We start from the raw sequence: 23,512 nt of genomic DNA on the forward strand, positions 1-23,512 counted from the left end.
TCCTTCCACCTAGCGGGCAGTGAGCACATATTTCGCAGGCTACGCCAGAGCATATACATTGCACACGGCAAGTGAATTGATCATATGTCTCACTAGAAGTTGGGAACGCTAACGATAGCTTCGAAGTCTTCTAGGTTTCTTTTTCTTTCTGGGGCCGTGGGAGTGGAGAGCCCGTGTGATAAGTCGTCAAGCCTCGACCCATGTTCTTCCCCCAGGCTTGCGAGAGTGTTGGTGTCCCCCTCCCCCTCCGCCCCCCACGGCATGCGTGCCCATGGCATGGATCTACAATCTATGAGGCGTGTTACAGCCAGTGGTGGTCCACTGTTGGTGAATTGCTGGGTTACATACGTAGGGGTGGGAGGAATGGGGTGGAAGTAATCGCCGCTCCTTTGGGTTGAGTTTCTCGCTCAATACTGAGTACAACCCCCCCTCCCCCCTCTCTTTCAGTCACTTGCATTTAGTGGGGGGGCTGTATTGTATCCAGTGTGGGCTTTGTTGATAAGGCGAGTTTGAAGCTGGGGGGTGAGGGTGGGAGATTTGCACGCATGCAAGGTGAATCGGGGTTGTGCTGTGCTTGGGGGAGGCGAGTTGTTTGTTTTTCGAACTTGAGGGAAGTCGTGTGTTGTGTTTTTGTTTAGCCTTGCCTCGTAAACGAAATGAATTCCCCCGAAGCAGCTTTGAGAAAATTAAGGCTACTTACAGAGCTTACACGGCATACGAACATCCACATGCTACCTAACGTGCCATGAACTACTCCGATACAGCAGCCATGACGATGGAGAGGAACTACAGCCCGACCACAAAGAACCAAGTACGTAGGTCCGGTCCCCTCCTCCCGTTGAGTGTCTTTGGGTTTCTTTGGTTCCTCGGCCGTCAGAACGGCAGGGCGGATGAAACCTAAATCCAATGTTACTGTTTGGGATGCAAGGGGCGATTTCATGCGTGCCTCTGGATTCAATGGAGGATAGTGGGGAACAGTCAACCAGATAAGCTGATGTATGTCCGTATGTATGCACGGCTGGCAGCTACATGCGTCGCACCGGCTGGAGGAAAGCGTGGGGACAGATAGGGTTAACGTGGGGATTTATTGTTATCATTATTGTTATTGTTTATTGCTGCTGTTGCTGCTGCTGCTGCTGCTGCTGCTGCTGCTGCTGTTGTTTCCTGACAGGAACGCTGAAAAGTGCCTAGCAATCGAGTCGCAGGGCTAGTAGGTATGCATTAGGGAAGGGGGAGGGCGATTAGATTAAATAGCTGCATTAGACGGTGGTCTTCTCCTCACTGCTGCGGATGTTGTTGGTCGGTTGAGGGATCAAGGCCAGCGAGCAGCATACAGGATAGCCTCTGCGACGTGATGAGAGGTGGTTGGTGGTTCCATGGTTATTCGAACGCCGTTGACCATTGCATCCAACTCCCACATGTAAATGAGGGCGAATCAGACCTTTCACAAGATTTGAGTATTGATGGTGCTTCTTGATAAGAACAATTGCCCCTCTTTCAATATTCAGATTTGCCAGGAATCAACTGACTACTGATTAGTACTTGGTGGAAGTGGATGGATGGAGGGATGAGTGTTGATCACAGGGATGGAACAATGGCCGCAGGAACGACTCGGCCCGGAATATCAAGGCATCATGAATTCATTGTCGAAGGGTCCAAAAGGTGGCCCGAGAATAATAAACTCTGATTTGAACAAGAAAAAAATCCAAGCTAGTTTAGTGGATCCGATCGATCGGGCTGGAGCGCATCTTAACCTTTATGTGGACTGCCAATCTTCCTTAGAATCAACCAACCCCTCTCATCATTATCATTATCATACTCATGATCAATGTTTCGAAAAATTCATCGAGGCACATGGTGTATATAGGTTTTTTTTTATTTTATTTTATTTTATTTTTTTTTTACATATACAGATAACATTGCCGAGCGGGATGGCACTCGAGCATCGGCCTGGCTAGCCTGTCCAGCTCAAGCCAAGACAAGGGACCAGAAATTCACGATCGGAGGTGTAGGCCAGGAACTGCTGTCCGATAGACCAAATGACACCTTCTCCGACGTTCGTCGTAAGCCCCCCTCAGCCCACGGGATCTCTCTCGCAGTCGATCGTGCTTCTATACCGTTCTGCCACCAGAAATGATACGGGAGGGGGAAGAAGACAAATCCATTACGCAACCGTAGCCGAAATGTCAACCACGTCAAGACAGACAATGATGGTGGGCGATGACGGATGGTTATGGGGGAGGGGGTGAGTTCTGACGGTGGCGGTCAGCCTATTATGCTGCTGTCCTTGGTTAGACCTTCTCCCTTCAACTTGGTTTGTGCAACCCTCATTAACCCAATCCAGGGGAGGGTTCAGTACGCGGGGCTAGGTATATCCCTCAGGAATACTGTGAGTCAAAAGGATAGGCAAGATTGACGGGGTGGAAGGAAGTCCGGGGGTTTTTTGGAGGTGGGGAAGATCATTGTTGATGGCAGTTAGAGTATGAACATGAATGCCTATGTGTGAATGATAACCTTACTAGTAGGGGGTTTATCAGGGATACTCATAGCGATACGCCCAGACTCAGGGATTGAGGGGCCGGTCGCCTTAGATGGAAGCCTAAAAAAGAAGCGGCGGGAGCGAATTTGGGCGGCCCCAGAATCAGCGCCAGTTTAAAACCATTTGGAACTTGGACTGGAACTGGAACTGGAACGAACCGTATCGGACGGAACAATTGTGGATGTGGATGGATGGACAGGCGCCCAGAGGGAACGGGAAGGCGGAGGGAGGGCTGAAGAGGGCCCGGTACCTGCGAGCCCAGTGCGCCACCCATACATTGCTCAAGTACTCAACTCCTCAAGTACACTACGAGGATCGACAAGATCGTCTGTTCGGGTATTGTCATTTTGTCAGTCTCCTGTAACTATCCTGTAATTCTGACCATCAGCGGCCACCAACTGGTCCCAATAATTCTTGTCGCAAGACACGCCAGCATCTTCTTTTCCAGCTTAACTTAAGTTGCTTGTCTGGCTTGTTCAGTCTAGCTACTCTCTGTACTGCTTGCTTATCTACGTATCATTCTCTATCCATCCAACTCCTCCTCCCTCCTCCTCCATAATCAATCAATCAATCAATCAATCAATTCCTCTTCTCCCCATCCTGGCCGCCGCTGCAGACTGAGTAAGACCCTTCCTTTTGCTTTACTCTCCTCCCTTTTCGTTTTCATTTATCAATTCTCTCCTCTCTCTCTCTCTCAATCTCTCCCTCACTCTCCCTCCCTTTACACGTTGCCATTTTTTCTTCTTCTTTTCTTGACGGGGTCGTCTTTGGTGCCTCTTTTGTGCTACCGACTTTCACTTGTCGCGGGTCAACCCAGTTCGTTTTTTTCACGTTCAATTTTTTTTTATTATTAAAATAACCTTTTCTTTTCCCTACTCTGAAATCATTCCGACCTTCAACTCTCAACCTACTCTCTCACTTTACGTGATTCTCTCATCCCTCTCTCCTTCTCTCTTCTCGGTCACTGTTTTCCGCCCATACTATTTTATCTTTATTATTATTTTTTTTTTCTCTTGAGAAAAAATCCCCCCTCCATATAAATTCCGACCGATTTCCCCAGTTTCATCCTCTCAGCGAAAGTCTAAATAAAACGAGAGGTGCGATAAAATACTGATCTGCTTTGGGACCAGTTCGGGTGTCATGCTTGCTTTCGCCTTGTGTCACAACTGAATTACATTAATGCCGTGCTTCGTCTCTCGTCCACATTCCCATCGTTCGACACTCCACTAAATCACGCCGTCTTGCGCAACAAGCACATTCTCCTTCCATACCAACTGCAATCTCCTCCAACCCTTCGCCCCTCCCCACACCCCTTGCCGCTGCGAATCATCCGAGCTCCTAACATTTGTCTGATTAAAACTGGACCCGTGTCGGCCATCCCTCTCTTCTCTGGAGAGCACATGAGGACGATCTGCGAAGTTCGAGGTTTCTGGAGCATGCACGGAGCATAGTCACATCGCAATACCTTTGGGCGATTTTTGATCTACTGCTGCGTGCGGAGCATCGCGCTGGCAAACGAAGAAGCTCCGGTCGCCTTGCGTTTCTTCTTCGTCGGGCCTACCTCCTTCGTGTGTTAAGCATTTTTCGCCTGCCACGCTCTTCCTCCCTTCCGTACCCCATCCCTTCGAGACCCCTGTGTAATTCTTGCATTGCTTGACCGTGTCTATTCTGGACAAAGAACATATTCCTATTCTTCCGTGGAACCTGTCTCCTCTTCTCTGTCCCCATCCCTTCTCTTCCTCGTCCCGCTTCTTCCTGCCTCTCTTGTGAGTTGATCCTCAGTTCTCACACAGTCTCATGAGCGCGGAGCGATCATATGGCTAATTCTCGTGCAGTCCGCTATCTGTTACAGAGCTCGTGCCCTTGTTCATCCTACTCGGCCGGTTATACCCATACCTATCGATCTCGACCGTGGCATTGACCGTTTCCCTCGGAGGTTCCAGATACGCAGAAGCAGCAAACCAGCGTCTTTGTGCGAAGATATATTCATACAGTCGGTTATACTGGATAGCGAAAGTCTTATGGTGGAATGCCCACTATGACGTCCAACAACGCGAACACAGGTCACAATGTAGGTGGAAAATAAGGATGTGGCGAGTGGGACAGTGTGGCTAACTACAATCATAGGGACGGTCGAACAGAGGGTCCAATATGAATTCAGCAAATGTGGTCAGTGACAGGTCACGAACCTCTCACGCAAGCATGGGCAAAGGCTTTGGAAGCAGCAACGGAAGTTGGAACAACAATAACATTTGGGGACGAACATTCGATGGTAAGTGATAGATGAACCCGCCGAGGAAGCCGTGCTGTACTGATTGTATGTGCTCAGATCAACACAACACGGATAATGCTTTTGAGGGCAAGGCTGGTTCAAGCTCCTTGTTGTCGACATCGACATCTGAGTCCGACGGCTGGAACACCCGGCCCAACCTTCCATGGGGTACGATCAATACACCTAGCAGCGCACTGTCGAGGGGTCCGAATAGCGGCATGACGACGTCACCTGTTCAGACCCGGACCAATGATCGCAGCGCCGCCGCTCTATCTGAAGCAGCCGAAGCATCCTCATATTTTGCCCTTCCAAAGTCGACGGTTAGCGGCTCTTCCGGCGGCGCGGCTCACCAGCCTTACTTGAATGGAAGAACTGAAGGCATATCTCCCTCCAGTGAGGGTATTTCGCTCGCAAACTTCGGAGGGTTTCGCAATAATGATGGTAGAAGGCACGTCAACACCGCTACATTTACCAGTAGCCCTGTGGGCTCGAGCTTCCCAATGAAGCCTGGATATCCCAACCTTGAGAGCAATAGAGCGGAGGAAGTACCCTCGTCAATGGCCATGCAAGGTATTCCTCAAGCTCTGCCTGATTTCATGCCCCAGCACGTCAGTCGCAACTCCTATGCGCATGTCTCGCACAATTCTGCGTCTTTCGCGCCGCCGAGACCGCCACACTCTTCCTACCCATCATTCCACTCCGAGTCTCAGGGATATGAAGGCCGATCGGGATCAGTCGACATCAGTGCAGGATTAGGCAAGCTACAGCTCAATGACAGTAGCATCGCTGCGCAGTCTGGCGGTCGTCCGGGCTTTATCTCTCATCAATCATACGACAATGCTGTCCAGCGACTTAACTATCAAAGCACCAGCGATGATATGAACTATCAGATTGTCACCAACTACGGAAATGAGAACGTGACTGCAGACTTGCCACTTGCTTATCAAACCGTCAGGTCCCGTGTCGCGGAGGGTCATTCTTTGTCACCCGTTGAGTTCAATCGGATGGAGAGCCCATTCTACGGACACGACAACGGCGCCCATTACCGGAACTCATCCGCAAGCCAGCTGCCCGAGAATGCGGCTGCAGTCTTGAACAGAATGCGCGCTGATCACGAGCTTGCTCAGCAATCCGCAAACTCTCTTCAGCGTGCGAACTTCAGTCCCGGCTACGAACTCAATATGAACGGGTATCCGGCAGTCCAGCGAGTGAATGGCATGTCTGGGTTATACCACCCTGCCGCCCACCTTGGTGCAGCCGCTCTCCTTCAGAGGGGACAACGTGACGACCTCTCTGCGCAGGTTGTCCGGAGCCCTGTCCTGGAAGATTTCAGGGCCAACAGTAAGGGGAACAAACGCTATGAGCTGAAGGTGTGTTTCCCTTGACCTTGCACGATGACATCCTTGCTGACCAGTTCCAGGATATATACGGTCATATAGTTGAATTCAGCGGTGATCAGCACGGGTCACGATTCATACAGCAGAAACTCGAGACTGCAAATAGTGACGAGAAGGAGCAAGTTTTCCGGGAAATCCAGTCGAACAGCTTGCAGCTGATGACGGATGTTTTTGGAAATTACGTGGTGCAAAAGCTTTTCGAACACGGCAATCAGACCCAGAAGAAAATCCTTGCCAATCAAATGAAGGGGCATATTCTTTCTCTTTCCACCCAAATGTATGGGTGCCGTGTGGTGCAAAAGGTAAGCTTTCGGTGTCTGTTATTTAAATTTTTGTTGCTAATGCATCCTTCCATAGGCCCTTGAACACATCTTGACAGATCAGCAAGCCTCCATGGTCAAAGAGCTTGAATCCAGTGTTCTCAAGTGTGTGCGAGATCAGAACGGCAACCATGTGATTCAAAAGGCCATTGAGCGAGTTCCATCCGAATATGTGCAGTTCATCATCAATGCCTTCAAGGGTCAGGTCGAGAAATTGTCTGCTCACCCATACGGATGCCGTGTTATTCAGCGTATGCTGGAGCACTGTGAGCAGGCCGATCGCGAATCCATCCTGGCCGAATTGCACCCTTGCACAGCCAAACTCATTTCCGACCAATTTGGTAACTACGTGATACAACATGTCATTGAGAATGGCGAGGAGAAGGATCGGTCGCGCATGATCAATGTTGTCATCGGCCAGCTGCTCACTTACTCGAAGCACAAGTTCGCCAGTAACGTTGTCGAGAAGAGCATTGAGTTTGGGGAAGAATCCCAGCGTCGACAGATCATCGACACTTTGACCAGTGTCAACGATCGGGGTGATACTCCCCTCATCGGCTTGATGCGTGACCAGTACGGCAACTATGTTATTCGTAAGTTGGCACTCTTTAGCCTAGTCAACTGCAGCTGCTAACTTCCCACAGAGAAAATTCTTGGTCAACTACAAGACTCACCCGAGGAAAAATATGCCCTTGTGATGCGCATCCAGCCAATGCTTGATCAGCTGAAGAAGTACAGTTACGGCAAGCAGATTGTTGCCATCGAGAAATTGATCGCTGGGATCAACCCTGGTGCCGAAGGGCCCCTTCCTCACACAGCCACCTCTACCACACCCCCTAACTCGCATAAATCCTCTCCCCAGCCGTCGAAGCGTGCAGTCAACGGAGTTGAAAACGGCCGGGTTCCCGTTGGAGCAGCACCTCCAACCCCCCCTCCGACTGATAGTCAAAGCGGCGCAGATACCTCTTCCGAGTTCAAGAATATTCCCAAGGCGACCGTGACCTCGCTGGCTGAATCCGAATCAGCCGAGGCGGACTCGAGCGCGTCCGTGGAAGTCCCTGGGGCGACATAGATTGCAACGGCTCTATATCTAACATTGCTTTCTCTGAAATATAGCTTTATTTTTCCGATGTTCTGAGTTCTTCAACGACATTATTGCTCGGGGCGTATACATACCGGGGCCTGAAGGAGGGACTGCTCCTCATCTTTCCGCCCACTTTTCATGGCTTGACGGCGCAATATCCAGGGACATGGCGGAGACTTGAGGTCATTTGCTTTATTTCACTACTACTATTCCCCCGCCCCTTTTGCTTCTTGAAACTTATTTTTCTACTTCTTTAATTGCTTGTGGATGTACCTTCTTCTGTTACCTTTGCAGTTCTTGTGACGAAAATGAGGACACGCCTCCATAGCTATCGATATTTTCTGTTTCTCTGTGTCCTAACAACATGAAGGGTCGGCGTCAGTTATTGGTGAATCATGGGTTATGGGGCATCGCGCTTGAATTCCTTCGGTGGGTTAACAAAATGTGTGGGACCTTGGACATAATGGGAGACCTGGAAATAGGGAGAACATACGGGATGCCTAGAGCATGTAGAGGCTGAGCACTCTAGCTAGTATACAGACCACGAATTGAAATGTGTCTGGTTTGCGTTTTTTCTTTTCTGGTTTGCAGTGCTGTAGGTTGGTCGTATTTCGTAGTATCTCTCTCTCTCTCTCACACACACAATAGGTGGCGGTAGTAATTAATACCGCAGCTCTGTTATCTTCACGTGACTGATAGCTTGCGCGGCGCCAACTCGCAAGAGAAACCTGGACGATTAACCTTGGAAGCTCCGTCGCCACGGTCAACCCGACAATACTGGCTTGCTTTACCCTCTCTCCCCTAACTGATCAGATCGTCCAACTTGATGACTACCTAACTACGCAACTCGCGATCCACCTTCTGCTCAGCACTGGCCATCACACACCTCAGAAACACCTCATCAACGAATCGCAACCGATCGCAACCACAAGTCGAACTTCACCTTCCACCATCTCATCCCACATCCTCCCAGAGAAACAACTCACCTCCGCACTCCACTCACCTTGCCTTCGCTTCCCCAACCAGTACCAGCCAACAAGAATCAATCACCACGAAAAGCCCCACCGGTCGGAAAAAAAAGAAAGAAAAAAGCATGTCCTCCAACGTCGGCCTCTCCACCCCCCGCGGCAGCGGCACCTCGGGCTACGTCCAGCGCAACGCCGCCTTCATCAAGCCCCGCGCCACGGGCTACGGCCAACCGTACCCGCCCGTCTCGGGAGCCAACTCGGCCAGTGAGCGGGGGGGTGGCTTCAAGCAGCGGGTGCCGGATCGGCAGATCCTCGAGCATGATCGGCGGCGCGCCGTCGAGGTCAAGGTCATGGAGTTGCGGGAGGAGTTGGAGGAGGAGAATGAGCGGTTGGAGGAGGAAGAGGCAAGGAAGGGGGTGAAGAAGCAGAAGGAGGATGAGGAGGCTGAGGAGGGTAAGGAGGAAGAGGAGGGCGAGGCTGCTGAGGCGACAGGGAAACGGGAACGGGTGCTCTCGGAGGAGGAGATTGACGAGCGATGCCAGAAGTTACGGGAGAGGTTGTTGAACGAGTTGGAGGAGGAGGAGCGGCGGGTTGCGTCGCGGAAGGAGAGGGATGGTGGCAGGGGAGTGTCCGGGTATGCGTCTGGTGGTGGTAGTGGGAATGGTGGGAGGAGCGGAAGGTGGGGCAGGGAGCGGGATATGCCTCCTCCTCCTCCTTCGAAGAAACAGTTCAAGTCGTATCAGGTGCATGAGTTGGCCGAGGCCAAGATTGAGGAGAGTGAGCGGTTGAGACGGGCGTTGGGGATTCGCGAGGATAGGGAGACCGGGGAGATTTCGGGGCGCAGGCGGAGGGATTGATTGATTGATTGATTGGGTGGTTGGTTGTGGTATTTGGAGGGTGTGTCTTTTGCTGAGCTGGGTGGTTGGATTATTGTGATGGTGCTTCTTTTTCTCTCGTATTTGGGGTTTAGGGAAAGGGAGGATTGATGGGTGTTCGGGCGTTATTACTTTGGGGGGTTTTTTTTTCTACTGCGCCGCTACGCAGGCACTATCGCATAGTTGCAAATCTGCAATGCTGGATTCGATGAGCAGACACAGCTGTATATTAACTATATTCTCATAACTTTTGCTTGCAGGCTTCGTCGCTATATATACCTCAACTGACAAACTTCTCGATCACCCACCCCTCCTTGGGATCCTTCTTCTGGATGACCTTCTTCGCCGGTAAAGGCCACCTCGAACCACCGGCCTCGCCGACCAGCGCCGGGATCACCCAGCATGAGCGTCGCTCGGGGATCCCCTCGATCGTCTCCGCCTTGCCGATTGGCTTCCCGTACTCAATCAGCGGCGTGTTGTGTGCGATGGCGGAGAGCTGCAGTCCGCTGGGGGTCGCCAGGGGATACATCCGGATCTTGGGGGTTTGCTCGGCCGCCACCACCGACGGAGAAGATTGTTGCAGGTGGGAATAGACAATGTACTGCGGCATCTCCTTGGCGGACATCTGCGCAAGGATGGACGAGGGATGCACATAGACGCACTTCTCGTTCAGCTCTAAGCCCGGTCCCTCGCGCGACCGCATGAGCGTGAAGTACGGGACGTCGATGGCTCGCTTGGGCGTCCGGGCCATCTCCGGAGGTACAGGCGCAAGATCGGCGCGGAGGGCCACGTTGTCGATGAAACCCGCGGTGATGATCTGCTTGAGAGCCTTGACCTGCTTCTCGGAAGGCTCCGGCAGACGCGCCTGGTAGGCACCGACGAGACCGGGGTTGTTGGTTCGCACAATATCTGTGAGTTGACGGCGCAGCTGGGTGGCTTCTTTGAAGGCCTTGGCTCGCAGGAACATCTTCTCACAAAACGAATCCCCGTCGGAGGCGTATCCGTAGGCGCAGATCGCGGACAGGTATTTCATCGCGTCCGAGGTATCGTCATGCTTGCTGAACAGTCGATGAGCCCGCGCGTAGTCTTTGTGGCGTTGCTCCCGCGCCGTATCCTCGAGCCGGTCCGCGTTGGTGTACACACCTCCGTCATCATTGGATTTCGACGACACGGGATCGATCTGACTCTGGGGGACAAAGAGGTCACCCACTGCCAGAGCGGCGACGAGGGCGATCACGTACGGCATGCACCCGTGCTGGTGGCCCACGTACAGCATCTTGCCGAATCGAGGAGATAGAGGGTAGGTAGAGAGCCGGGTACCGATCTGTGTGATCTTGCCCTCCGATGTCAAGGCCCCCAGGTTCTTCAGCAGCTTTTCGGCCTTGGCCAAGCCTTGCCGGCTAGGGGGCGTGGGGAAGGGGAAGTTGATGACGTTGTGCAGACCCATGCTCTTCATCTGCAGCACAACACCTTCAATCGGCGTGCGCAGGATTTCTGGGTCGGTGTACTCGGCAAACTCGTTCTCGTAGATCGCGGACGAATAGAGGCGGTAGCAGTGGCCCGGTCCAGTTCTACCAGCACGACCTGCTCGCTGGTTTGCACTGGCCTTGCTGATCCATTCAATCTGGAACTTCTGCACTCCGGTGGACAGATCATATTGCTTCTCCTTAGCTCTGCCGCAGTCAAACACATACTTGATGCCAGGGATGGTCAAACTGGTCTCCGCCACGTTGGTGGCCAGAACAATGAGACGCGAGCCCTCTGGGGGCTCTTCGAAGATTTTGAGCTGTTCCTTGGTCGGAAGCTGAGAGTACAGGGGCAACACGTGGACCCGAGTCGTTGAGCTCATGGCCTCTTCACCCAGGTCGAATTCTTCGTCTTCTTCGTCAGGCTCATCCAAACCAGTGATCTCGTAGTCACTTTCATCATCTCCTTCGCCGCCAGGAACGGACAAATCGGCACCGCCGATTTCCAGATCTTCCGTCTCCAACGGCGCATCGTTGGCCGATATCTGGACCTTCACCTGGGTGGTGTCCGCTCGCTGTGTAGGCTTAAAGGTCTGCTTCAGCCGTTTAGAAAGTTGACGGATCTCATTCTGTCCGGTCAAGAATACAAGAATACCACCGGGGGGCAGCTTGCGATGGCCTCGCGACACTTTGCGGAAAGACTCTTCGATATAATCACGGTGGGTGCGTCTGGAGAAATGAATAGTGACGGGGTATTGACGACCCTCAGCCTGCACCAATGGTGGAGGTCCCTGGCGGAATAGACTGGGGTTTTGCGTGAAATCGGAAATGCGCAGAGTAGCAGACATAATCACCAGCTTCAAAGGCTTGACAGACGGATCTTCCTCGCTCATTGATTTCCGCAGATCAACAATTCGACTCACCATGCCAATGAGGATATCTGTGTTGACACTACGCTCATGGGCTTCATCGATCACGATGACAGAGTACTTCTTCAATGAGAAGTCTTCGGCAATCTCTCGAATGAGGATACCGTCAGTCATGAACTTGACGGCAGTTTTGCTGGTTGCCGTACTGTCGAACCGAATTTGATAAGACACACGGTCGGAAAATTGACCCAGCTCATCGCCTACACGTTTCGCCATACTGACAGCAGCGACTCGGCGCGGCTGGGTAACAGCGATAATTCCAGGATTAGGACCGTCAGGATGGCCATAGCCCGCTTCGAACAGAAACTGGGGTAGCTGGGTGGTTTTACCGCTACCAGTAGCACCCCAAATCACGATCGAAGGGTTGTTGTAGATGGCTTCCATAATCTTCTGTTCCTCTCCAACAACAGGCAGGCCTAGACGTGCCTGCTGTATTTCCTCGGAACGATTGACTTGAACGCTGAAGGCCTTTCGATTGGGATCTCCAGTAGTGACCTGTAGCTCTCGAGGCAGCGGCTCTTCCACATAGACTGTGTTCCTCACCGGTCTCTTTGATTCAGGGATAAATGGCATCGGTTCGGCGACAATGGGGACGGTCGTAGGCGTGAATCCCACGGCTTCGTTAATTTGCTGCCGAGCCCAGTCCTTGAATGCGGACTGTCGCGGCTTGATTTTTTTTAGGTCACCCATATCCTCTTCTTCGTCTTCGTCGTCTTCGTCATCTTCCTCCTCATCATCGTTGCTTTCTCCGTCCTCGTCCTCGTCCTCGTCACTCCCGCTGTCGCTGTCATCCTCGCTTTTATCATCCTCTGACGTTTCATCTGAGTCCTCTCCGGAGTGTTCTTTATCAACCTCCTCCTCATCCTCTTCCTTCTCGCCCTCGTCATCTGATCCGAATCCGTCCCAAGGAACCTCAGGCATAGATATCGTAATCATCGGCTTTTTCTTGGGCGCGCGTTTCCGCTTCTTGAGGATTGGGAACCCATCAGGTCCGATTTCGAGTGGGCGTTTCAAGCCGCTGCCCACTGTCTGGGACTCTGCAGGTGTACTTGCGATGGCAATGGACTTGGCCGGAGGTAGCGAATCGTCAGTCTCGTCACCGGAGGAATAGTCGACGTGGGAGGCATTGCGGTCTGTAGTCGTTGGCCGGGGCGGTCTCTCATCAGGTCTTTTGCGCTTCCCGAGTTCCTTCGTGCTTTGAAGAGCAGAGGTATCGACCTTGCTTTGCGCGAGCTTCTTCAACAGTTCAATGTTCTCCTCTTTCTTCAATTTCGTTTCCTGCGAGCGAGGTTAGAAGGGTCTCCTAAGCAGCGCACAACAAAAGACGCACAATGTACTTATCCAGGCGCTTCTGTTTCTTGGAGGATATAGTGGGGTTCTGCGACTTCAATTCCTCCTTCAGCTTTTGTCGCTTGGCTTCCTTTTCACTTTTGGAGACGGGCAAAATTTCGGCAGCATTGGTATCTACCCCGGCGGTTGACTCCGCCTGCTGCCGGTGTTTCTGCTTCCGCTGACGGGGAACAAACTTGGGCATGGTGCCTGGAGGTAGAAGCGATTGCTCCTACTCAATCTACCAGGATCAAATGGCCACAAGATAAGAGAAAATTGAATTGTGATAATGATGCTCGATCCATGAGGAGAGAAAAAATTACGCGGCGGAGCCATTCTGCCCCGCAGGCGGTGAGGTATGTACTCACCGCCTTCCGTGATGATCGGAGGCGGGGAATGGATAACTACAACTCTACCCTCTTCTGCTCCAACAACTTTCGTCAGATCGTGCTCTATTTTTGTCATTGTGGCAGAGTACCCTAGGTGTCTTGCGTGGTCTCATAAGTATACTCTACGAACAGATTTTCAGTTTGCCATCATGGCCGAAGCAGTCAATCTTGATCCTTTTCTGGAACCAATCAACCTACCCTTCCCCGCAGTCACCAAACAAGCCGCCGGGATCATTAATGGGATCCCCACCGATGTGATGCTTGTCAAATTCAGTGACCGGATCTTGGTGACTATCTCTCAAAAAGGTCGACTCGGCCACTGGGTCTGTGATCCGTTCACGCATCGCATCGAACTTCTCCACTGACCAACCACAGCTGCACGTCCCCTTGGAGAACAAGAATCCCGGTACAGAGGGTTTCCACATCATTCCCGATTCTTCGGATGACAGTCTTCTTCCGATTAGCAACTTGACCGCTACGTCACTTCTGGGCGGTCGAGCTCCAGGCCATGAGGTTGTTGGCCAGCTGTATGCTCGGCAGATCGCGAGTGCTATTGTCACCAAGACGCCGGATGAGAAGCGGCTGCTGGTCCTTGGACTTGGTCTCGAGACGGCCGACGCGGATCGGGATGTCTTCTTCGCGATCATTGATCTGGTGCTTCAGTGCGTCTGAGAGGCGGGCAAAGTAGGGTCGAAGGCAGCAACTGCTATGCTGACTTGAAGCCGTGGCTGTTCCACATGGTTCACACCCGTCTCCGATTTTCGGGTTGAACGCGTGGAGGTTTCTCTTCTGTCTTCGGGATTTGATTCTCTGGTTCCTCCAACAAACCAATATGCTCCAGCTAGAGTTGGAGGAAGTGAGACAAACCAGATGAAGTGTCAAGAGCATTGAGTCGGTATGCGCACGCCAACTGAAATTGCAACCTGGCTGTTAAGGATTTAAGAAGGGCTGAACTGGCGGAAAGAGCCAGTCTGCACTCTGTGAGAACGGTTGTTCAATGAGACAATGTGTCCTGGAGGATTGAACTTCAAAGACTGGCTCTAAACTGGTATGGTATCGGTTAGTCAACTATCAACAAAGCACTATGATTCATCATTGGGTCTAGTGATCCTAAGGTCTAGAGCGCAGCCTTAGACGAAAATCATTCATTAAGAGCATCATGGAGTTGTCTGTGGCTTGCATTTTCGGTTATGGCAACTCGCGCCGAGTGGATGAACATCACCATTATACTATAGTTAGTGAAATGTGCCCCAAAGCAAGTGTTTTCTTTGTAGGGAGCAGCATAGACTAGTAATGCAGTGAAAGTGAGGGTGAGGTAAAAAGACATTGTCTCTCGGCCCTCCGTCAGCCTGGTCACGTGCTGGCGGCGAGAGGTTCCCAGCCAGCATCCTGTTAAACGCTCATCAACTTTCCCCATCACCATCTGCCACCTCTGACTATTGCCTTAAAATACTTTGATCTGATACACTCCTCTTTAGAGCATATAAACTGCCACAGAGTGAACTCAGCCCCAGCTCTGGCGGGATCCATACTCAAAGTAACCTCAACCTTGGGTAAACAACACCAACTACAACACTCGTTTCGGTAATGCAGCCGCCGCAGAAGTAAACGCTAAATTACTATCTCCACCCCCTTCATACTTGACTTGTGTCCAATTCCACGACTACACAAAATGCACTCGGACGACGGCGACGATGCAGACCTTCGAGCAGCAATCGCTGCGTCTTTAGTGGGCATCAGGAACTCTGCGGATGAACCGCCATCCCGACGCCGTCAACAGGCCGTCGTCGATCTGACCGGTGAAACTGAGTCGGAATCTGACAATGATGTGGTGCCCATCTGTCCGAAATCAAGGTCTGTCATAGGGTCGGAGACCGACGATGAAGAAGATGAGGACATGAAGCGAGCCATCGCGCTCTCCTTGCAGGAGTCCAAAGCAGCTCAGGATCCCTCCTCTGCGTCCCCGCCAACGATCCGGGAAACCAGCACAGATCTGACCCCAAATCCCCCTTCACTGATCAACCTGGACGATGACGAGGACAATGATGATGATGATGATGATGATGATATGAAGAGAGCTATTGCGGCATCCATGCTGGGTGTATCAAGCCAGCCTTCGGGAGCTCTCCAAACAGCTACAGAGCAAGCCAGCGCGAGCCGGACTTCTGCTGCTTCCTCGACAACGACTGTCAGGAATGATGCCACTCAAGCTGAACCAGCTAGGCCGATCGGTATCTTTGGGCTCGATCGGAAACAGATGGAACAAGAGCGTCTTGCGCGACTTGCGAAACGGAAAGCTGACGACACATCATCACTCAACGAGCGTGAATCCAAATCCTCAAAGATTGAAGCGGCTCCCACCCCTCGTGTGAGCAAGCCCGTCCAGGGCAGCCAAAACGCGAGTGTCACCATCGCCAGTGCCAGTGCGCTGACATCCTCACCTCTGCAATATCCGGAAGGCGTGGTCAAAAAGACATGGGCGTCTGGCTTTCCACGACAGGGCGATGATATCAAAATCGAAGAGGTGTTGCAAAAGTCCGATCTAGAATTAGCAGTATTGAGCTCGTTTATGTGGGATTTGGACTGGCTATTCTCCAAGACTGACACAAGAAGCACACGCTTTCTCCTGGTGATGCAAGCCAAGGACGATGCGACTGTGAGTAACCATCGGTCAAACTTTCGACGATTTCACGTAGTGTCCCCTGTGAACTGATTTCTCCCAAGAAACGCCAGTATGAATCAGAGGCAGCAGCCCTACGCAATGTGCGACTTTGCTTTCCTCCGATGGATGGCCAGGTGAACTGCATGCATTCGAAGCTGATGCTACTTTTCCATCCTACATATGTTCGAATCGCAGTGCCAACCGCCAACCTGACCAACTATGACTGGGGCGAGATGAACGGGGTCATGGAAAATGTATGATACATGGCATGTTTTTCTTTGGCGCAGCTAATCTGACATACAGAGCGTCTTCCTGATCGACCTTCCGAAAATCGACGTTGAGAAGCAGGAGTGTCCTACGACGGCATTCTATGAAGATTTGGTATACTTTCTGAAAGCCTGCACTCTACATGAGAACATCATTGCGAAGCTGAAGAGCTTTGACTTCGCGAAGACTGCCAATTATGCATTTGTCCATACAATGTAAGGAGACTCAGCCCAGCATGCCAAAACAACACTCCGATCATCGACTAACTGCACACAACAAGCGGGGGCGCACATACAGGAATTGCGTGGGAGCGCACGGGCTACTGCGGTCTTGGGCGTGCAGTAGAACGCATGGGTCTGCGCACGTCCAAACCATTGAACATCGACTTTGTCGTAAGTGCACTCCTATGGCGTCCTACGTATCATTACTTCCAATCATCTAACCAAAATAACCGCAACAGACATCCTCCCTCGGATCTCTCACCGACGACTTCCTCAGATCCATATACCTCGCCTCCCAGGGTTCGTTCACTTTCCATCCCTCCTCAGCCAGAACCCCCTCCGCCCTTAACCCAAGAACTAACCAAACCTCTAAAATCAACAGGAGACAGCGGAATAACCGACCTAACCCTCCGCACGTCCAAAACCTCCCCCGCAAGACACCTCACCGACCCCACCACCCTCGTCCCCCACCACACAGCCTCAGAATGGAAAGACGACCGGCTCCGCGTCTACTTCCCCTCGCAAGCCACCGTCGCTGCCTCCAAGGGCGGGCCCAACTGCGCGGGCACGGTCTGCTTCCAGTCCAGATGGTACGAAGGCGCCAAGTTCCCGCGCCACGTCCTCCGCGACTGCGAGAGCCAACGCCGCGGAATGTTGATGCATAATAAGGTAATATCCCATCAGACCTGCACATTTCCCCATTGCCTCGCAAAAATCAGACATAGTTTAAGCTAAATAAACACGACGCAAATAGATACTCTACGTCCGCCCCGATGAACCCATCCCGCTCGCATCGCAGGGTAAGAGCCATCTATGTCGAGCGTGGGCGTATGTCGGAAGTGCAAATCTGTCAGAAAGTGCATGGTATGCCGCAAACCTTGACCTCCTGTCCTTCCCTCGCCCCATCCCCCTCTGTCAAGAACGGAAAGAAAAAAAAAAAAAAAAAAAAATTTCGGTCGCTGATACAGAATGTGCATCAAATCCAGGGGACGTCTCGTGCTCGATCGCACCACCAAACAGCCCAAACTCAACTGTCGCAATTGGGAGTGCGGGGTCCTGGTCCCCGTTTTGGAGAATCCGCGTAACAAGTCAGACGCTGGTGGGAAAAGCAGCACCAGCAGCACCAGCAGCAGCAGTGCTTCTCCCTCGCAGGCACCGCCACCAACACGGAACGACGAGGGGACAGGCGGCGGCTTGATGGACTTGTTTGCGGGGACAGTGCCCGTGCCGATGCGTGTGCCGGGGCGATACTACTACGGAGGGCGGAAGCCGTGGTTCTTCTCGGAAGGTTGATTAGGGATGCTTCGAGTTGGAGACTTGAGCCTATAATCCTTCCCCACAGAAAGGGGAGATTAAAATCCGTTTTCGGCACCTGTCTAGCTTCATGAGATTACGATCTTGCAATGTTTCAGCACGATATTAACAAGAATGGCACATACTAGTATTATGTAAATTCCTTCCCAGCGGGAGTTTCTATCTCTAAACCCAGAAATTATAGAATTAAGAATAAAATCCCTCGACCACAAAGACGCGCGCTGATGCATGGCAAAAATGCCGTCTAGATACTTCTCTTCTTTTACCCGAATTATCCCCATTTGATATAATAGTACCTAAGATAAATGTTGATACCCCAAGGCATGAAAAAGACCGGGCATAGAACCGTGCCTGCAGAGAGAAAAGGGAACTCCCAGGCCACCACCGACCGAAATCACATGGCACGTGACATCATAAGGGATCACCATAAAACAGCCATCAAAAGCCTAAGAAGCCCGACAGCAAGCTTGCAGATCAATTCCCTTCACCGCTTCTCGCTCTTGTTCTTCTTGGTGAACAGGCCCTTGATGCCACCGATCAGCTTGCCGAACGCGGAGAACACAAAGCCCAGACCGAACGACCACCCGCGGACGCGCACGCAGTAGATCATGAAGTAGACGAGGGCCCAGTTGATGATCACGTAGGCCAGGAAGATGCCGAAGCAGCGCCACTTGTCGCCGTCGTGCACATTCAGCGTGTGCATGTACTGCGTGCCGTTGGCGTAGGGGCAGTATTGGCAGTCCGAGGTGGCGCTCGGGTTGGCGAGGTAGCCGTTGCCGACGCTGGAGACCCAGTCGCCGGCGTAGCTGGAGCAGGTCTGGCCGGACGGGGGGTTGAAGTGGGTGGTCTCCGTGGAGGAGCACTCGATGGTGACGGTGGGGAAGACGGCCGAGATCACGCCGCGGAGCCACCAGGTCACCGGGTTGACGTAGTACATCCAGTATTTCCAGAACACCGGGTAGTTGGAGTACGGGCGGACGACACCGTTGAACAGACTGGTCATGACGAAGAAGAAGGGGAGGACCTGGTTTGTATGTTAGATGGAGGCTAGAAGCAGAAGGCGGGGTGGGGGAGAGGGCGTACGTTGGAGATGACGGTGAAGGAGGGGGCAAAGGCACAGATCCATTGACCCCAGCTGGCTTGGAAGAGGAAGAAGAGCATCGACATGAGGAAGACGTAGCCCGCGTTACTGGAATCGGTGGGGAAACCGGCCGGGTAGTACCACAGGAGCCAGTAAATCAGAGCGGACACGATCGCCATTGGAATCTCGCAGATGATGTTGGCGGTACAGAAGGCGAACCAGCCATAAATACGGCTGGGGTATTCGCGCGCTTCCCAAAGGGCACGGTTCATGTAGAACTTCGGGACCAAACTGTTCAGAACAATGGGCGGGAGAAGAATGATCAGGAAAGTCGAGAACATGCGGTCTTGCATGCTAGAGATGGAGTTGCCCAGCATCCAGAAGGTCTGCAACTGTTAGTGCGGGTTTGGAGTTGAATTGATCGAGAAATACTTACGAAACCGTTGAAGATACCGATGATGACACTGACAAACAACTTTCCATAGTAGTATGAGGGATCTCTCCAGTACTGGCGGAAAATTCTCATCATGAGATGGTAGGTCTGCGTCATGGCTGGAGCTGCGAATTCGTACGTAGTACCCGACTCGGGAAGGGGGATCTTGCTGCGCTCCTCCCGGATAGCCTTGATCTCGTCCAGAATCTTCTGGTTCTGCTCCGAGTTCTGCCATTCTTCATTCCAGTCATAAGTCTTGCCATCCTTCTTGGTAGCCTTTGCAGCCGTTTCGAGAATGAACTCCGCAACGTTCTTAGACGGAGGGCAAACGACTCCACGATCAGCAAAGTAGTTCTTCACATCGCGGCCCTCATGACCAACGGGGCCAAAGTAGAAGGTGTTACCACCAGGATTCAAGGCCAGGATCATGTCGAATTGCTGGATCAGCATGGACGAAGGCTGGTGAATGGTGCACACGATAGCCTGTCCTGCCTGCGAGAGCTTCTTTAAGAATCGCACAATGGAAAACGCCGCTTGACTGTCCAGACCACTGGTGGGTTCATCAAGGAAAAGAAGCAGACTGGGCTTCGCGGCCAACTCCACACCAATGGTCACCCGCTTTTTCTGCTCGACATTGAGAGAACCGATAATAGCATCCTGGATCTCCTCTAGCTCAAGAAGGTCAATGATCTGGTTGACGTAATCGATTTTCTCCTGACGAGGAGTATCCCTATCCTGACGGAGGAGAGCCGAGAATTCGAGAGCCTCGCGGATTGTGGCGGTGTTGTCGTGAAGATCCATTTGCTCACAGAAACCAGTACCACGTTGAAAGTCCGTGCCCAGAGGATGGCCATCAACAAGCATATCACCCGTCACAACACCCATCTTTTGGCGTTGGGCCAAAGTGTTGAGGAGCGTCGTCTTACCCGCTCCAGATGCACCCATAAGGGCAATCATGAGTCCAGGCTTAGCGTAACCATTGACGCCGTTCAGAAGCTTCCGAGTTCCATTACCATAAGGCACGGTATACTCGACGTTGGACCAAGTAAACACCCGGTCGCTCGACGAGATACGGTTGAAGGTTTCACTGTTTGCACCCGAATGAGACTGTCCCTGGCCCGGGATTTGCATCTTCTCTTCGTCGTTGCCCTTATTAGCCTGCGCCTTGAGCTGTTTAGCACGGCGGGAGCGCTTGAACACCAACGCACCACCTCCGCCACCAACGAACGAAAGGATTTCGGCTGCAAACACGGTGACCAAGATATAGAGGACGGTAAAAGCAATGACAACACCAAAATTACGCCATAGATGGTGGCGAGTGAACTGGTAAGTCGTTTGGATGTAACTGCTTCCCTGAACGGTTGTCGAACCCAATTCAGAACCAGTCAGAGCGCATCCTTGGTATCTAGAGTCAATGCCTGGACCTTGGGGAACCAGCATCGAAGGAGCACAGTCCATTACACGATTGGCGAATTCGTTGGAAAGCACGGCTTCGTAACTGTAAGAGAGCGGATTGACGTAGAAAAGCCATCCGAACCAAATAGACCCATCGATGAGGGACTGTTTGGGGATGACATAGCCAACGAACAAGACCAACACGTTCAAGGCGATACCACTGAAGCGAACGGCATCGTCGATTGACGGGGACAGCGCCGCGAACATGCGATACATTGAGGTGATGCAAAACGTGGTGGTGTACACGAACAGGAAGTAGATCCAGTACTTAGACACGTCCACATCAAACCCAGCCATGAAATAGACGATGATGGTGAAAGGAACGACCATACAGAAGATTGCCGGGAAATCCACGACAACACGAGCGATAGACACAGCAGAAGGACGGTAGAATGCATAGTCTTTGTGGCGTGCGACGATGGCACGTCCACTGACCGCAGGCATCAATTCCGTCAATTGCAACCAGCCAAGGAACAGAATAGAGAAGAACAGAGCACCACCACGCGAGAAAGCGCCGCTGGTATCCATAGATTCTCCGTAGAACAAAGAGGAGACGATAAGAGCGTTGGACAAGATGATGAAGTACTTGGTGTAGAGTGATGTCTTGTCACCCCACAACAGCCAAAACTCACGCTGCACACATGCAGTAACCTGTCGAACCAGAGACACAGTGTAAGGGGACTTTTTAGAGACGGTTTTACTCTTGGATTGAGCGACGGACTTCTGGAAGCGACGAGTGTTCTCGCAGTTGGTGTCCTGGAGCTGCTTCTCATAGCCAGCGACATCATCTAAGATTCGCCTGTAAGCACTGCTCTGGCGGAAGACCGCTTCGAGCTCCTCCGCAGTCTTGGGAGTAGACGCCTCACGACCTGGCTGGAATTGACGGGCATTGACATCGCACAGGGAAGTAAGGAAATCGGCCGTGGTCGATCCGTCCGGACAAGCAAAGCCGAGGTTCTCAAAGTACTCTCTAGCCTCGCTGGCGGGTCCCTGGTAGAGCATGCGTCCGGAATCGATCACCATTACCTTATCCATGAGCTCGTAAATGCTCTCTCCGGCTTGGTATAGAGTGACGAATGTGGTGCGCTTGCTGACGTCGGTCATGATTCGGAGTGACTTGGCGTAATCCAAGGCAGTGCTGGCATCCAAACCACGGGTTGAGTTGTCCCAGCAAACGACCGAGGATTTCGTTGCCAAAGTCTCAGCGATACTGACACGTTTACGCTCACCACCAGAGACACCGCGGACGTATTCGTTTCCGACGACTGTGTTCTTCGTGTGAGAGATACCAAACATCTTCAACAGAGCGTCGATAATGACGGGAATGCTGTCCCGGTCATGCTTCTTCGTCTTGTTGATCAGCGAGAATTTCAAGGTCTGCCAAACAGTCAAGTTCGGGAAGTGTTGATCATCTTCCTGGTTGTAGTTGACCTCACCACGGAAGTGTTTGTGCTGTTCCTCAGCCGACATACCACCGTACCTGATTTCACCTTCGACGCCGGCAAAAGCGCCTCGGTCGTTGGCAATCGTCTTCAAGAAGGTGGAACAGCCGGCGCCTGGTCTACCCAGAACGAACATCATCTCACCTTCGCGAACCGCGCCCGTGAAATCATGAAGCAAGTCCCGCACTGGAGGCTTGCGACCGAACTGGAGCTGCGGGACAAACCTGCAGATGATTTTGTACAAATCGGGGCCAAAGGTTCCAATGACAGCATCGGGAAGAGTGCGGACGAAGGAGGCACCAGTCTCGATACCCTTGACGGTGACGTTCTTGAAAACGACACCGACTTTCTTCGCCGGCTCGCCAGCTGTTGTGCGTCGTTCGAGGTGACCACCCATCAGGAATTCGCCCAGGTCGAATGCGCCATAGTCGCCTTCAGTCGAGCCGGAGAGTCCGTCGCCTTCCAGCGCCTTCTCTTCATCGGCGCGAGAAGCCTTCGAGCGGCGTCGCTGGGCGTCGCCTTTGACGGAACGAGTACGATGCAGACTAAGCCTGGTCAGCTCCCGTCTCATCTCCTCCAAATCCTCCATCGCCCCGCGACGAGAGACGGGTTCAGTGCCCCGCTCTCCCCAGTGGCCCTCTCGGGATGTCTCGCTATCACTAGTCGACAGGGATGAATCGGAGGCGACGACGTGGGGCACGTCGTGGCTTGCCTCGTGGCCATCGGACCGGGTTTCATTCGTCAACGTCGGGATTTCTTGCAAGTCGCCCGGCAGCCGACTTCCCTCGGCCGTGGTGTTGGACATAATTGATTTGTTTTTCCTCGCAGGCAAATCGAGGTGCGCTTTCGGAGCCTGTCTGTGGTTGAGGGGTCAAAGCAATCAAGGTGCTAAGAAGTCCAAGGAATCGAGCCGAAACCGTAATCAAATTCCACAGGCGTCAATTGAAATGGGACAAATGCGCGTCAAACGGATAGATATTAAAAGAACGTAAAAGTAAAAATAGTAATACCGAATCGTGTAACTCGGGATATATGCGAGTTAATATGTATAGCCGGGGCTACAGCCGGA

The 23,512-nt window shown here is 52.3% G+C and overlaps 6 protein-coding genes across 6 annotated transcripts; 4 read left to right on the forward strand and 2 right to left on the reverse strand.

Moving 5' to 3' along the window:
• Positions 1–4,238: 4,238 nt before the first annotated feature.
• Positions 4,239–7,788, forward strand: BO82DRAFT_65585 (mRNA-binding protein PUF3). Its single transcript, XM_025641438.1, has 7 exons — positions 4,239–4,305; positions 4,375–4,610; positions 4,667–4,811; positions 4,869–6,181; positions 6,232–6,510; positions 6,566–7,121; positions 7,173–7,788. Exons 2-7 carry the CDS (start codon positions 4,569–4,571, stop codon positions 7,598–7,600), a joined length of 2,763 nt encoding a protein of 920 aa, XP_025492519.1. The 5' UTR covers positions 4,239–4,305; positions 4,375–4,568; the 3' UTR covers positions 7,601–7,788.
• Positions 7,789–8,379: 591 nt separating this feature from the next.
• Positions 8,380–9,749, forward strand: cwc21 (U2-type spliceosomal complex subunit CWC21). The gene has a single exon (XM_025635072.1). The coding sequence runs from the start codon at positions 8,706–8,708 to the stop codon at positions 9,435–9,437; it is 732 nt and encodes a 243-aa protein (XP_025492520.1). The 5' UTR covers positions 8,380–8,705; the 3' UTR covers positions 9,438–9,749.
• On the reverse strand, positions 9,587–13,457 carry BO82DRAFT_65619 (ATP-dependent RNA helicase ECM16). Its single transcript, XM_025641439.1, has 2 exons — positions 13,181–13,457; positions 9,587–13,128 (listed from the first exon to the last, which is right to left on the reverse strand). Exons 1-2 carry the CDS (start codon positions 13,382–13,384, stop codon positions 9,736–9,738), a joined length of 3,597 nt encoding a protein of 1,198 aa, XP_025492521.1. The 5' UTR covers positions 13,385–13,457; the 3' UTR covers positions 9,587–9,735.
• Positions 13,458–13,717: 260 nt separating this feature from the next.
• On the forward strand, positions 13,718–14,240 carry BO82DRAFT_282055 (proteasome assembly chaperone 3; the record flags this gene model as incomplete). The annotated part of the gene is made up of 2 exons (XM_025631356.1): positions 13,718–13,891; positions 13,944–14,240. 2 exons carry the CDS (start codon positions 13,718–13,720, stop codon positions 14,238–14,240), a joined length of 471 nt encoding a protein of 156 aa, XP_025492522.1.
• A 1,081-nt stretch (positions 14,241–15,321) lies between these two features.
• Positions 15,322–18,164, forward strand: BO82DRAFT_309018 (uncharacterized protein). The gene is made up of 9 exons (XM_025632338.1): positions 15,322–15,527; positions 15,762–16,224; positions 16,293–16,484; positions 16,534–16,712; positions 16,778–16,889; positions 16,958–17,018; positions 17,101–17,387; positions 17,473–17,582; positions 17,705–18,164. The coding sequence occupies exons 1-9, from the start codon at positions 15,466–15,468 to the stop codon at positions 18,009–18,011; spliced, it is 1,773 nt and encodes a 590-aa protein (XP_025492523.1). The 5' UTR covers positions 15,322–15,465; the 3' UTR covers positions 18,012–18,164.
• Positions 18,165–23,248, reverse strand: atrF (ABC drug exporter AtrF; the record flags this gene model as incomplete). The annotated part of the gene is made up of 3 exons (XM_025639905.1): positions 18,165–19,056; positions 19,116–19,505; positions 19,550–23,248. 3 exons carry the CDS (start codon positions 23,246–23,248, stop codon positions 18,517–18,519), a joined length of 4,629 nt encoding a protein of 1,542 aa, XP_025492524.1. The 3' UTR covers positions 18,165–18,516.
• Positions 23,249–23,512: the final 264 nt, after the last annotated feature.

Source organism: Aspergillus uvarum (genome assembly GCF_003184745.1).
Source record: "Aspergillus uvarum CBS 121591 unplaced genomic scaffold BO82scaffold_23, whole genome shotgun sequence".
NCBI classification, from domain to species: Eukaryota; Fungi; Ascomycota; class Eurotiomycetes; order Eurotiales; family Aspergillaceae; genus Aspergillus; species Aspergillus uvarum.

Excerpts from the sequence above, each read along its gene's own strand:
- BO82DRAFT_309018 (XM_025632338.1), top strand. The coding sequence starts at position 15,466 with ATGAAGCGAGCCATCGCGCTCTCCTTGCAGGAGTCCAAAGCAGCTCAG. Across the intron at positions 16,225-16,292 it reads AAGCCAAGGACGATGCGACT|AAACGCCAGTATGAATCAGA; the intron begins GTGAGTAACCAT and ends ATTTCTCCCAAG. Across the intron at positions 17,019-17,100 it reads CATATACCTCGCCTCCCAGG|GAGACAGCGGAATAACCGAC; the intron begins GTTCGTTCACTT and ends TAAAATCAACAG.
- BO82DRAFT_65585 (XM_025641438.1), top strand. The coding sequence starts at position 4,569 with ATGCCCACTATGACGTCCAACAACGCGAACACAGGTCACAAT. Across the intron at positions 4,611-4,666 it reads ACGCGAACACAGGTCACAAT|GGACGGTCGAACAGAGGGTC; the intron begins GTAGGTGGAAAA and ends CTACAATCATAG. Across the intron at positions 4,812-4,868 it reads TTGGGGACGAACATTCGATG|ATCAACACAACACGGATAAT; the intron begins GTAAGTGATAGA and ends GTATGTGCTCAG.
- cwc21 (XM_025635072.1), top strand. The coding sequence starts at position 8,706 with ATGTCCTCCAACGTCGGCCTCTCCACCCCCCGCGGCAGCGGCACCTCG.
- BO82DRAFT_65619 (XM_025641439.1), bottom strand. The coding sequence starts at position 13,384 with ATGCCCAAGTTTGTTCCCCGTCAGCGGAAGCAGAAACACCGGCAGCAG. Across the intron at positions 13,129-13,180 it reads AGCGCCTGGATAAGTACATT|GAAACGAAATTGAAGAAAGA; the intron begins GTGCGTCTTTTG and ends CCTCGCTCGCAG.